A 15,360-nucleotide genomic window follows, 5' to 3' on the forward strand; every position below is an offset into this window, starting at 1 on the left:
ACTATATCCATACTTCATATTTCAAGTGTCATTTTCCACAACAACCTATAAAACAAGTGTCATTATCAAGAAAGTATGTTTTCAATTGTTCATTTTCATCCATTGTAGAACTCTAGCACTCTAAATTTTCCATAAAGTTCACTTTTGGACACTTGAAAACTATGTTTCAAGTGTCCATTGGACATGCTCTTACATATATATTCTTTCAGCACGACTGTACTTGTGCTGTAATGAGTTTCTCTTTTGGGCCTAATATGGACCTAAAATGGGCCAGGAGGCCCAAAAGACCTGGCTTGCTTTCTCAGGAACTTGGGCATGAATGTTTTGTCCAAAGGATGTGCCAGCTGGACTCTGTTTGAATTTTGGCTTAATTTGTTTGGGCTGAGCTCAGATTTGGTATATTAAGCTTGAGCCCATCCCACTAGACCCAGTTTTATTGACCCAGACTTAGATACTGTCTAGGCCCAATAAAATCAGCCAGGAAGGCCAGGCCGATAAGGAAAAAGTGGGGCTATAATTACAGTCCCAAATCCCTCTAAGAGTTGGTTTTTGATTTGTTCACTAACTTGACAGACGAAATCACCCGATATGATTTCTTCCAAGTTTGTCACTTCACAAATTCTTGAACACCAGTAATCAATGGAGATTCTAATGGAAGCCATTAACAAACTATTGAGTATTACCGAACCAGAGAGTCCAATTCATTTAAGCTGGGACATCATGTTGATACTCAGTACGTGATAGGCTTTTTTTTTTTCTCTTATGCCAAAAATATTCTGCTACCTACCATCAGTAGAGCCAGTTGAAGGACTGGCCATATATTCAAAGAATACCATCAGTAGAGCCGATTGAGGACTGGCCATGTATTCAAAGAAAATATTGCATTCAGAAAGAGGCACTGTAGGCTTCGGGGCACCGCAAAAAAATGCATCATGCCACTTCAGGCAATAACATGCTCAATGCTCATCCTCCCCATCGGGGTGTTCGAGATGTTATATCAATTCTTGTGCAACCAAGCCCATAGATGACCTCTACATTTTTGCCTGACCCAAAGAGGTCAGCTATAACTTGGGTTTGATCCACCACTTAAGACTCTTAAGCAGTTCATTTTGACTTCTGCCGCTCTAATCTTTGTATTTTCAAAGCTTAAACTTAAATTGGATGAATATTAGACACTCCAACGGGGGTGGCACTGGTTCAGAGGTCAAGCTACTCGTCGTCCTCATCAACAGCCCCATCCCCATCGAACAATTAAAAGAAAAATATTTCAAAGAGGAGCATTTATCACATGCCTGGAAACATAGGTCAACAGAAACTTAAAATGTAAGAACCAAAAAAATCCAAAGGCAACATCTACCTGACATGGTTTAACTCTGCATCATTGTGCAACTTTGACATGGAGTAACGGAAAACACCTGTCAGTTAGCCACATAAAATTTCAAATCAATATACGTTTAAAAGCTAACAGACTCTAACGACTCCAGCATTGTATTATTTGCCAAATTCCAAAGAGAGCACAAATATTGAAAAAAATACAGTAATTTTAATATTCAAAAAACTGAAATGAAATCATCAAATACCTGAAGGATTTAAAGAGAATCAAAAAGAATTCCTTTGGGAAGTGTTGCTAGATACTTGGAATGGACTTGGCTTGAATAAATTGTTTGAGAGTTGCTTTCTCTTCATCAATTAGCTTCTTTTCTTCAGGATCCTTTGGTTTAATCTTCCTCTTCTCCTCGAACATCCACTTGAAAAGTTCGCGCTGCTGATCCTCAGGAATTGGTTCTCGCCTTGTGGGTGTTTTGATAGCTTGCAAAGTTGCCTCTGCAATTTTGGCGGTCATAGCAGCTGGATTTGAAGGAACATATTCTGGAACTTCTTCCTCAACACTAGTGGTATCTTTCTTCTTGGTTCTTATGAATAGATAACCCCCAACAGCAATATTGACAGTCAAAAGAATGGGCCAAAGGAACTTATAACGGCGGGCAAAAGATTCCTTTGGAGGCTGAGGTGGTGGTGGGGGTGCAAACCCCTTCTTGTATGAAGCTGCTGCAGATGATTGTGCAGGTGCTGCTGATGTCGATGAAGCCATAGATGGTGATGGTGATGGTGAAGTGAAACCCTTACCTTGTTGTTGAGCTTGGCATTGCTTCAGCTGCGCTTTCTTGGGTTTGTAGGTGTAAAGCTTTGGTCCTTCACTCATTGTTTTCCTGAGATTACTTTCCTCTCTCGCATGCACTAGTCACTCTTAATTACATAATGAACCACTAGTTAGTTAAATTGACAAGATAACTAGTCTGTAAAACAATTTTGAGAGTAAGATAAGAACGGGAAAGCGAGACAGGACTAGCAATGCGAAACAACAAGCTTTAATAAATAATATAGAGGGACGTTGTAAACACAGTGGCATAACAATTTCAAATGAAATATTAAGTACCTAGAAATCTTGGTAATTTAATGTAACCAAACACATTTCACTTCAAATCATATACAAACTCAATGGTTATATTAATTTACACATAATTTGCACTTTATCTACAACCAGTTATCCCGACGCCACTGTCCATTTGTTATATCTCCATTCCTATGAGGAGATGCTCGACTAAAATAAGTTAACTATGGTTAAAAGAGAGGGTATCTCAATCCAAAAACCGTCTACTCTTCTGAGCACCCATCTCTGGAAACAGTACTTCAGCAGGAGAAAGCATTGCCTTACTAAGTCGCCTGCAAATAGAGAGAGTAAACTCAAGCTTATATTATCAGTCTCGGCTACTTACTGACAATTACTTTCAACTGCTCATGCAATAAAAGAGAGTAAACCCATTTCTAACTTGACGACGGTGAATTATTTTCAACTCGAGTCTCCACAATTTCATATTTGGGTAGACCTATTCGAGAAGAACCAATACCAGTAACATCACAAAAGATATATGCATCTTTTTTTCTTGAATGAAAAACGATTTTATTGAAGCACCAATAAGGTGCAGCAGAAATTACAAAAAGGCAAATTAATGGCAGCATTAACGCAACTCTCTAGTCCATCGAAACATAAATGAACGTTTTTCAGTAGTCTCAATCGTTCTCATACAAAATATTTTTCATTTGATTTAACTATATAGTTTCACAGAAATTTCTCGAGTGTAAAGAAAGATACCAGTTTCTCAATACATATAGAAGAACATAACAATATTCATATCAAACGGGTAACAACTCCCATTGGGATTTAACTAGGTCCTAGGAAGGAAAGAGTCAAGACCAGTGGCCATGAACCCACTCAAGAGGAACTTACTCATTTAACAAATTCCAATAAGGATGCTCCACCACAACTCTCTCTCTCTCTCTCTCTCTCTCTCTCTCAGTAAATTCCAATGAGTTAGAGCAGGTTAGGATCTGATTCAAGGAGATAGAAGGGTTGAAAATAATGATTTAAAAGTACAACACTAATCAGAATTTGCGAAAGGCTTTGAGCAGCGTTTTGCACAGCCTTAGCATGGTGCACAGTAAAACGCTTACTCAATTGGCCGTTTGAACATCTTTCCAGGGGATTCTGGACCTATTAAATAATAAGCCAACTTCGTCAAACATTTTCTAACACTAGAAACTCCCAATACAACACACAAATCCAATTTCAAATATCCAAACCACTAAATACGAGATTCCAAAACGCTAATAATCATCAATAACTCACAAGAAACAAACCATTACAATTCAATCATTAAAACGCAAAATCCGGAAGTTTTCAAACACGCTTCACATATTCATCTAAGTCGCCGGAATCTCGATGTCGAGGTCCATTTTTCAACAACGCAATGCAGGAGTATAAGTGCGTTAATCAGGAACTCGAAGTACTTGCTCCAATTTGAAATTTAGGGTTTTCCAGAGAAGGTTTTCGATAATCCATGCGTTTACCTGATTTCGATCCAGAATTGAGGCACCAGTGTGGTTTAGCTGGTGATCGTTCTGATGGAATGGAGCGAAGAGATGCGAGTCACTCTCGCTTGAGCCAAACATGTAGGTTCGGAGAACAGTGAGTTTCGGGAGGGAAATATTGTTGTTTGGTTCTTCTCTGCCCTAACTTTTTATTGTCCCAGCTTTGTCCTCCGCCAGAATAATTTATTCCTCATATGCCCTTAAAAATCACAAAATTTCCCAAATCACACAATTGCATCGGACCAAGCCCAAGAAGGTGCAGGAACCACCACTTGGGTAGTTGGGTTGGACTCCCACCAAGAGTCCGTGACTGTGAGGGCAGGAATTCGAACCCCCTCCTCTATTTATATGTAATAACTTGTCCGTAAAACAAAAAAGTGCGATGCCGATGCCGATGCCGATGCCGATGCCCCACTATCTGGATTCTGGCCATTGTTTAAGATTAAAATCCTGAAAGTATGTGATGTGTATGCTACTGGACTGAAGGCCCAGTTCAATCCACTTGCCCAATTCATCAGCCCACGCGTAACTTGTATGCATGCAATTCATATTCGTCCATCGTTCGTTCCAAGAAATATATAATCCCACGAGTCTTTTATCCATTCTCATTCGATTACGATTGCAAGGTAGCAATTCAAAATTTAAAAAATCACATCGGTATTAGGGATAACCAAGCCTAGACTGATGACATGGGTTATGGAGCCCAAAACTGATAACCTCCACTGCGTTAAGTGACACTCTACCAATGATCAAAACTTGTAAATTTTATCGAGAATAGAGATGAATCGATTGCAAGGTAGCAATTCAAAATTTAAAAAATCACGTCGGCATTAGTGATAACCAAGCCCAGACTGATGACATGGGTCATGGAGCCCAAAACTAATAACCTCCACTACGTTAAGGTGACACTCTACCAATGATCAAAGCTTGTAAATTTTATCGAGAATAGCATTCATCTCGAATTCTCGCAATATGGTAATTCTACCACATTTGGAGAGCTGAAACATGGAACTTGATTATCAATTTTGCCAAGACATAAATTACATCATCAAATATACGATTATAGAAGCATATAAGTTCTACTACTGCTTCCTTGAACTAAAGGCAATTTTCAAAAAGAGTAAAACCTTCAATTTTGGCTACTCAAAAAGAATAACGGTATATCTCGAATTTGTACACTGACTAATCAGATAAAAGCAACTGAAAAAACCTGCTTATCTTCCAATATCAATGGTAAGGTTTTAAGATCCTCGAGCAATTCGATCATTTTCCCGTAGCTGATCCATATCTAACTGGTATTTACTCTTCTAAAACTACTAAAAACTAGTTATAATGAATGGAAGAACCAGGAAAAACACATTAAGCAATTGCACAATAGGACCAACCAAAGAGAGTTACCGGCCTTCTTTAACTTAAGTGATAGGCTTGGATCACACTCTTTCCTACCTTGACAAGCAACCTCACAAAACAATGAGCTTCATCACTGGTAAGACATTCACCGGTAACAAATCCGCAACCCCTTCCAATGTAAACTCCTTCCAAAAATTGAAATAATCGGGAAACCAAAACCTATAAGGTCTAGTTAGCTACCGCCACTCTCGGCAGTAGCCACACCTCCAGCCACCTTTCGAAGGTGACAACACAGGCCACCGGTTGCATTGACTATGGATGGCTAAACTACAAATCTCACAACAAAGATCGGGGGCTGGTTCTATCTGCGTACAACTGTGGCAACACATGATGGTAGTAGTAGTAGTAGGTTGCAAAAGATTATTGGATGCTTCCATTTCATACTGTCCATAGACTCCATCCCGTGAAACTCCCCAACTTTGATTTTCCCCATTTCCCAAGAGATTACTGGAAGCATCAAATTCATCCAAGTGATCAGTATCATCAGGTGCGAGCAACTCCTCGAAAGTGAAGTAGGTCTGAGGTTCAAACTCCATATCCTCACCCTTAACTTCATCCTCAACATGCACTACTGCATCTTCGAGGTTGTTACTAGATACATCCCATTTTACAAAAGAGAATCCTTCATTTGTATCGGATGTTTCAGCATGACTATAATTATTCTCAGAGAAACCTTCGATTTCTACCTCACGCTTTACATGCCTTCTGACTGGTAGTTTTTGAGGGCCCATCCCAGAATTGTGCTCTGTAATTTGCTCAACTCTTGAAAGAGAGAAAAGAAGAGGATCACACTCTTTCTTCAAATCCTGAACTGCAGGAAACCTTGTGGCGGGTTTGCCTACTTTAAATGCAGAAGCAATGCCAGGATTGGGGTTCCCTGCTATGTTTTCTTCTTTTGGCACCCTACTGCATGGCTTAGAGCCCTCGGCCTTCTCAACATCTGGTGCATCATCATATGGACATTTGGGTGACTTTATCCTACGACACCTGCAACACTTGAAGCCCATCACGTCAGACAGTTTGGACTCCTCAAGTTCAACAGCTTTAGCATGGAACCAATCTGCACAAATCACAGGCTTAATTACACGAGGAAAACCCTGAAGAGAGGGGTTAATACTTCCGAAAGAAAACAGCCGTACGATAAATAAAGTTCACTTACTTGTACACGTTTCACAGTGAATATACATCGCATGAGGGTTATACTGTTTTTTGCACAGATTACAAACCGGCTGCAATCCGTGCAAATCTGAACCGCCCCTTGAAAGAATGTTTTTATTCCTGAACTCAATGCCAGCAGCTTCATTGTCCTTCTTCTTCCATATGACACCCCAAGAACATAATCTCTTTTTGCTTTTTTCCGACAAACTAGAAACTGAAGTAGCTTGCATCGTTTCAGAATATCTCTCCTTAGTTCTGGCAGATGCTAATGGTTGGTTATAACCTTTATGATTTGCACTTTTGGTGACTGCCTCCACATTATGATGTTCTCGCCTTTGCAAAGACAAGGGACTAGTTGGAGATCCAGTACTATTATCTTTTTGAGCAGTAAGAAGGGGTTGATAACACCGGTTGCAGGTGATCGAGAACTCCACTTCCTTACTCATATATAAAGTTGAACTTTGAGTGCACTGCTCATGACAATAGCCTGACCAACAACGTGACAAAATCAAAAAAATGATTTGCACTAGTGTTAAAAGAATACAAGTCTAGAGCACTTCTAACAAGATTTCCGATCTTGTTAGAAGTGCTTGTTCGTCTGAAAAACTAAGGAAAAAGAAGAACAACTTCTTAAGAATATTCTAACAGAAAAATTACTGCCTTCCTGGTTTTTCTCATGATTGGTACATATTTGATCAAGAAAATCATATAATTTACAAAAGATACCATGAACATAAGAAAATTATAAAATCCACTTGCTCAAGTTAGTCAAAGTAATAGTGATTAAACCTAAACAACTAATATGCATGAGCTTGAGGCCAAGATTGGTGCATCTTAGAACATTTTTATTACTGAAAAAAAAATACAAACGCATTTGGTCAGTTGATTCTGCTTGGGAAGGTGAATGTGAAGAATGAGTTATAAATCCTGTTTGGGGAGTGGAACCGGTTGAAGAGTTTGAAAGGGAATTTTTATTATAATAAAACCTCCCCCAACACACCAATTTGGAGTGTTGATAAAAACACTTCAAATGAGGTTTGAGAAAGTTTCCCAAACCTCCTCAAACTCTCACTTATTCTGCGAAACAAGGTTCCATAAAGTGTTATTCTTTCCTTTTTCACCTCTCCATGTCTCTCTCCCACTTAAACACCCCCAATTTTGAAATGAAATTCCAAGAATTTGACCTTTTCCAGAATTTAAAGATCAGAGAAACCTTAAACTATTTTATTTTCCAGAATGCTCTTCCTACAAAAAACAATGACTCGAGGGATACTATGAACTTTAATCGTTACTTCTTGTTTAATTGTATCACTGAAATCAATAATGGAGTAGCAAACCTCATAGCCACATGTCCCTATGAAGTGAGAGTGAAATGGGAATACAAGGCAGTAAGTTCTAAGAGTCGCAGAAGGAAAGAGCTAGTGTAGCAAAGTATGGGGAGGAATTTTTATAAGTTGGGTGGGTGGCAAACCCTACTTAAACTGGTGCTTGCTTTTAGTATAGATGATGATACTGAGAACAGATATTTACTTAGAAATAAAACGAGCCATCATAGTTTAAACAAAAAAAAATCTTTTAAGTATTTCAAAAAAAAAATCTTAGCCATTTGCATACCTTGGCAAGCACTGCATTTGACCGTGTTCCTGTAGATCACATCATATAAGTGTATAAGCTTAAAGCAAGTTGTCCAAACAAGTAATGAAGAAAATTGGCTGAAAAGATAAGTTACCTAAGTAAAACATCCAGCTGGCATGAGTTACAAGTGCACTTGTCCAACTTGTCTCGCTTCAATGCAAGATAACAAAATATGTCCCTGCGGGAATCGTTCAACTGCCTTTTCTGTACCTCTGACAGTTCACTAACAGGATTCTTAGCCAAAGGTAAGATCACCTTCTCAACACTTTCTTCATACTCTCTGATCAAATATAAGGGAACACAAATCTCTGGGAACCAGTACTTGTTGTTTCCATCTCCTCTTTGTCCGATTTCAACGATGTTCTTCATTACACGTGAAGGAAGATGTTTCTGATCCCCAAAAAAAACTCCATAAATAATCTTGTTGTCCACAATCCGCTTGTCACAAATCGTCGCATTTCTAAAAGCCGAGGCTTCCGTCTCTGGACCTTTTCCATCCTGAGGGTTCTGTTCCAGGCGAACAAGATCACTCCATCTAACATGAAGGTCTACATATCTCACCTGATGTAAATTTCAATTGTTCATTAAAAATCATATGAAAACAAGCATAATTTCGAATATGCTCTCCAGACAAGTAGCAATATTCCATGGAGAGTAAAGCAAGAAAAAGGATATAACGGCAGCAACACAATAGATAAGTGAAAACCTGAAAAGCAAGTTGAGATGTGTTAAATGTCTTCTCAACTGCAGCTCTCCAGACCAACCTTCTGCTTCTTTTAGGAATGTCTGAACCATTGGCATATTGAATACCAGATATCTTTCTTAAACCACCTAATTAAGGACAAAATCAAAAACTTATGGTATCTTATAATATTATTGAATGCAACAGAAATTGATCCCAACGTTTTTTTTTTCCTAGGAAAAGATGGAACAGAGACTGAAAGCATAAATTACCTTGCCGAGCTGCTTTCTTAACCATTGATGAAGGCATAAGTGCTTTCTGGAATAAAGACTTTGACAGCTTCCCCCCTTCCCACCAAATGAAAACTTTGTCATGGCAATCACCCACCATAGCTTCCGAAATGCCAGATTGCCTTCTGTATCGCTTCCCACCAGGTCCACGTTTCTGCACTGTTCCCACAGTGCCAGTAGCACTTTGGTCCACAGAAGATTCAACCAAACAGTCATCAATATGCTTAAGCCAATCTCCAGAAAATGAAATAACACGGATGTTCTTCTCAAGCTACAAATGAAGACCACAAAATCACATTAGCCCAAACAAATACACAGTGCACACATAAGATGATACTAAAAAAACAAATAATAGATAAGTGTTATAATGACTTCCTAGAGGAAACACAAAAATCATTAAGCAAAAGAAATGTTGGAAAAACAGGGGTTCCAAATGCAACAGGTTGATCCAAGCTCCAAGGTTCCCATCAAATTTGAAAATCATTATGTTATATTATATTAAAGATTATTCTCAGAACTCTGAATATCATGCAATTTCAGATCAATCAACAAAGCATAAACAATAAGAATTTATCCTACATTTGGTCAGATGGAAAAACAGGCATATTGCAAGAGAGATAAGTATTGCAAAAAAGCATCAGGAAGGCGAAAAAAATAAAGGAAACCTAAGCATTCTATAACACGATTACTGCAGGACAGTATTGTTATCACTGTTGTCAATGCACACAACATATACCATCTGAGTATGTGGTTAAAACAACCTAACCTAACAATTGACCACGCCTTTCCTCATATTTATTAGCATGCAAAAAGAGAAAGGGAAGTTTCAATAGTGAATATAAAAGAGAAAAAATGGACATGAACCAACAAGAATCAGGAAACTCTAGTTGAGAGATAATAATAGTGTATGCAAAAAAAGTAAAATGTACTTACTTGAACCAAAAGCATCTTCAATGCGCTGCAAGATGAAGCTTCTCCCACTTGTTTACGCCATTGCTGTCTGTAGCTTGCACTCAGAAAGGGGCCATCTATAAGACCGCGGAAACTCTCCTCCATGTACAAAATATATGCAGCAATGCTGGAAAGACTTCCATCTTGATTCTTTACAGGGAAAGAACCATTAAGGAACTTCATGGCACCTTTAGTCGCTGTTGAGGATGCATAATTTAACAGGCATGCTCTCCTGCTGTTCTGCGGAAGCTTGCATGCATGACACCAACCACACCTCTCCCTCGGAAATTCCATAACCTTCTTATCAGGAATTGGGCAGAAAAACCGAGAGGCTGCTGAAGAAAATGCTTTAACTTGCAGTGAAATGTTAGCAGATGCAATTTTCCTGGCATTGCCCAACTTTAAAGCCTCTAAAGATCTACCTTCTTCTGATGAAAGAATAGCTAGATTAGCAGCAGCAGATGCAGCAAAATCCCCTAGCATATATTGATTTCTGTAACTATGAGGTTCAAAAGGCAACTCTTGAAACGAACAACCTTCAGATGAATTCCTGTCATTCCTTCCAACACAGGAATTATCACCTTCCTTGCCATGAGAGGAGATTTGCACAGGTACATACATACTATTTGCATGGACGAGGAAACTGGCATTGCTGCTTGCTGGGTTGCATATACTAAGATCTACTGCACTTGATCTGCCAACCAAGTTTTGATAGAGTTTACCTGATGGATCAGCTGCCGGGGAATTGGTCGACTTGGCAGACTCCATCATTATCTGATCAGGCTCTTTCACATTATGAGGAGGGAAATCCAGTGATCTTATTGTCTCGCCATTGGACATGGGACAACCCAATTCAGTTTGGTTGACTTTACCAACTGAGATATCAAGGCAAGATACAGCCACATGATCTCCATCACTTTCATCTAAACTAACTGTATTCTCAGCTTCAGCCTTGCCTGGAACTTTATGTTTTTCAGTGACCTGAGATGGAAATGGCGTTAAAGCTTTTCCATCATCAACATTTGAATCCGCAATTGTTTCTCCCTTTCTTAGTAAAGGGAAGGCATTTTCTGGGATACCCCAATACTGTAAAATTGCCTTGCATATCCCTGAATAAGACAATCCATGTTCCACAGATGAAAGAAGTGATTGCACGACTCTTGGAATGTCATTTCTGTTATAGTAGCTGCAAAATGGTTCTCTGCTGACAGAATCCCTAAGTCTGCAATTATCAACTACAATATTTCAAGAACGAGCACTACATGCTTAGAAAACATTTCAAAATATACTAGAAAACTAAGGCAAAAATAAATGAAAGTTATGGAATAAATCAAGTAGGCAGAAAGTCATCGATTATAGGAGCCACATCTTACACAGCAGAGAAAGAAAGATGTAAATAAAAAGGTTAGCCTAAAACCAAAAGAGAAAATAAAATCAGAAGCAGAAGAGAGGAGACTGAAGCACAAGACAAGGTAAACATACACAAGTAAGTGATCGCAGGTACCCAAGAAGACTTGCTCATATAAATCAATGCCAAAATCTTCTGCTCCTCTAAGTGATGTTCTCACTGTAATAGGTGGCTCAGTCTGATTAATTTTGCACTCAGGACAATACCATGTTCCTTCTGGTATGGACGATTTACCAACATAAATACATCTAAAATGGTATGCTGATGGACATCCATCACAACAAAGCAACATACCATCCATGCCACAAAGACGGCATTCATCACTATTCTTATCCACATTACCATCAGCAGCAACCACATCAGTTTCAGAATCTTCGGAAACCAAGGATTTTATATCACACAAAGTCTTCATCTCACTTCCTGCATCCTTGCAGGCTGAAGTTTTGGCATATCTTGGATGGACTCTTCTAGGTCCATTTTCAGGAGATTTGGTTGCAACTTCATCAGCATCTATTCCAACTTCCGTTTCTTCACGTGTGTCAATTTCAGCTCTCAACTCTGCAGACTCTGAGACATCATCACACAGGATTTGTAGAATCACCAACTTCCTGCCCACTGGTAAGGAATAATAGTCCTTTTTCAAGGCATCATCATGAAACCCTTTCCACTTGGGACCTTTACTGTAGCGCATCACCGTAAGATACTCAATCAAATAAACAGGCCAAGTGAATGCATCAAGTAAACTCCAATCAGCACTCCTGCATATAAGGGTATTTACAAATCTGAGCTTTTACCAGCACAAATTTAAAATAAAGGCATCTGATGGAATGCATGTTTGATGTTTCTATATACACAAACAGGCCGAGTGAATGCATCAAGTAAACTCCAATCAGAACTGCATATCAGGGTATTGACAAATCTAAGCTTTTACTCACATTATTTATAACCACGTATTTGAATACGTGTCTCAGTTTCTCTGCACAATTCCATATTATTCAAGCATAGACAGGCATATGGAAGTCCATCCAGATGTATGCCTGCCATTGTTGGAGGCAGGGGGAAAATGACAAAGTGGTGCCCTAGAAAGATTCTCAAATGACTTTTGATAGAAATATGTACCCCTCTGAACACCTCTTCTAGCCATAAAGGAAAATTCATGCTTCCATATCACAAACTGAACCACCATAATTTTTGTACAAATTTAGCAAAATAACTACATATACATTATGTAGATGCAAAAAGCCTAGCATCTAACCAATGCCTTTATCAATGAAACAACTTCACTTAGATACTCATGAAGACAAATATATATACATATAATATCTACCTCAAACATTTTGCCGCAGAGTCTGAGCCATCCGAAGAAAGTGTTTCAAGATGGCGCTTTAAAACACGCATCAAAGCCAAATGAATGGCATCCAGCAAAGTGTTCCGAACATGGCAATTGAGTGCCCCAACAAAGTCAGCCAATCCAAAGGGAGACAGAAACAGGCAGATGCTAAAAGACCGCAAGAAACTGTATACTGAGAAAAGATGTGAAACATAATCATCTGGCACAGGTATGGTCCCCGAAGATGGAGGTAATAGTGGGGGTGGGATCAGAGGAGCCCTAGTCTCATAACCCAAATCCCTGAAAACTACATCCTCAGCAGAAACAGTAGTCGAATCAGCATCTGCCTCGACTTGCTCCTCATCATTCTCAATCATTGATCCACCACTCGCCTCACTCAATGCCAATGCTTCAAACCGATCCAAATCATAATTCGACTCCACTGCTTTTTTCTCCAAATCATTATTTCTCTTCACACTATTTTCCACCACTAGTTCGTCCAGTTTCTTCTTCCTAGCGCGCAAACGACCGTCAAAATCATTTTCATTGAGAATGATCTCGCGTAATTCGCCACTGTCCAACTCCTCAGAATCTCCATCCTCATATTCCACCCTATAATATCCAGTATCATACTGCGTAATTTTGCCTAAATAAATACCGTTACCCTCAAATTCTTTCAGTACATATCGGTCCACAAGCGGCACGCATCGCATCTCCACCACCCGTCTCTTCGTTTTGATATTCGATTTAGCATCTGTGGAGCCATCCTCGGCCTTCCGTTTCCTCGGTCGACCCCTAGTTCTCTTCTGTTGGGCAGGCTCCATAGGTCAGTCGATAACAGATCAAATCGAACCCTAAGAATATTCAATAGGGTTCCATAAACAATCAAAATCTCCCTATCAAAATGCAGATTTGCCGCCAGTCGGGAGAAATACTCGTTCAGATCCTATAAGGCAAACGGATATAAGTAAAATCATCATAAGAAATCCATTATTTCCAACAAAAAATAGACAAATATATCTTTTACTCGGAAACAAAGGGCGATTACGTTGTCAGGGAATGTAAACCGATAGACAGAGAGTACCTGATTAGGGTTTGATGACCGCAATTGATGAAGAGCGTCTCTGTGTGGAGAGGGAACGGCTTCTCCCTACCCTTCTACCGAGTTCAATTTAATCACGCTTGTTTGACTCGGTTTGGGTTCTTTCCGGTTTGCCTTTCCAACTCGACCGAGTTGTACAAACTTTTCCGTAATTATTTTTAATGAAAATAATGTAGCTCGCGAACTTTTTTATTATTTTTTAAATTTCTTACAAATGGAAATTTTTATTTTATTGGGTGATTCAATGCAGCCAGTTCCATGAAACAATTGTACAACCCCCTTATCTTTGTAAAATACCATTATATTCTTCATTGATCAATCAAAATAGTTCTTGTCCTTATTATTTTTCAAATCAATATAATGTTTAACCTCGATATTACTTATAAAAAATATTGTTAAAAATATTATAGAAACCTTTATTTACCAATGAGTTATTGGATATTAACAATTAGTTATCTTTTCTCATTGACGTCTAATTAACAACTATAACTATAGAACACCCGAGTCACTAGGTGGATTGATAAGGATTATGTGTATTATCTTGGTAATCAAAGTTCGAATCCCCCTTCCCATTTAAAAAAAAAATTATAACTATAAAAGAATTTATCACAATTCAATCAGCATATCCGATGGTCCAAACCTACTCTTCTCGGGACCATTAAACCTTGGTCCACATCAACATTTGTAAAGCAAGATTGATAGTAAGATAAGAAGTTCACTCTTTGACATTCAATATGAGTCTAAATTCGAGCTATCATACTCGAGAGTAAATAAATTTCTCACGAGATCCATAAACTTTGGTCCCCGTCAACATATGTAAAGCGAGATTGATAGTGTGATAATAAGTTTGTTTTTTGGACATCCGATATGAGTCTAAACTAAGGTCATCAGGCTCACGCGTACAAAAGTTTCTCATCTGACGATATTGTAAGTTGGGCAAATATTCAGTGTGTGGCCACAAAGATATTACTCCGAATAGAAATCGAACTCAGTACCTCCCGAATCCATACGATTTGATCCTAGATAGATCCACGAATTAGGTTATCACCCAAGCGATTATACGATAAAAAAGTTACATGTAGATGTACACTAGTTTTCCCAACCTTTATACTTTTATAGCACTCACACGAGAACGCCTAAAATTAAATCATTCAGTTTTATTGCAATTATCGCTTGAGGTTTAAAAAAATAAATAATTATAAGCGGCCATCCAAATTGACTCAGTGCAGCGACGATTCGACTCGGATTACCTTCTTGTTTTATTCACCACCTTGTTTGAATAGTAACATAAAACATGGACAAAGTGGCGCGAAGTGCAGGACTTATCGTCCTCCCGCACTTCCCGCTAAAATATTCAAGCTTTTGAAATGGAGATAATCATTTACTTGTGGTATGCCGGATTGTTATTCTATTTTGTAATTATTATTACGTGTCTGTTAAAAATTTAAATGTAAAAAAATACAC

General features: G+C 38.7%; 2 protein-coding genes across 2 annotated transcripts; both read right to left on the minus strand.

Annotated features, from left to right (window-relative positions):
- Positions 1–1,280: 1,280 nt before the first annotated feature.
- Positions 1,281–4,142, minus strand: LOC119990798. Its single transcript, XM_038836902.1, has 3 exons — positions 3,910–4,142; positions 1,581–2,247; positions 1,281–1,415 (listed from the first exon to the last, which is right to left on the minus strand). Exon 2 carries the CDS (start codon positions 2,201–2,203, stop codon positions 1,628–1,630), a length of 576 nt encoding a protein of 191 aa, XP_038692830.1. The 5' UTR covers positions 2,204–2,247; positions 3,910–4,142; the 3' UTR covers positions 1,281–1,415; positions 1,581–1,627.
- Positions 4,143–4,925: 783 nt separating this feature from the next.
- LOC119991187 (DDT domain-containing protein PTM-like) lies at positions 4,926–14,010 on the minus strand. Its single transcript, XM_038837436.1, has 10 exons — positions 13,879–14,010; positions 12,792–13,740; positions 11,539–12,222; positions 10,039–11,278; positions 9,088–9,376; positions 8,840–8,964; positions 8,228–8,694; positions 8,113–8,141; positions 6,500–6,985; positions 4,926–6,400 (listed from the first exon to the last, which is right to left on the minus strand). Exons 2-10 carry the CDS (start codon positions 13,616–13,618, stop codon positions 5,517–5,519), a joined length of 5,031 nt encoding a protein of 1,676 aa, XP_038693364.1. The 5' UTR covers positions 13,619–13,740; positions 13,879–14,010; the 3' UTR covers positions 4,926–5,516.
- Between the last annotated feature and the right edge of the window lie 1,350 nt (positions 14,011–15,360).

The sequence above is a fragment of the Tripterygium wilfordii genome, chromosome 22 (assembly GCF_013401445.1).
Source record: "Tripterygium wilfordii isolate XIE 37 chromosome 22, ASM1340144v1, whole genome shotgun sequence".
Classification (NCBI taxonomy): Eukaryota; Viridiplantae; Streptophyta; class Magnoliopsida; order Celastrales; family Celastraceae; genus Tripterygium; species Tripterygium wilfordii.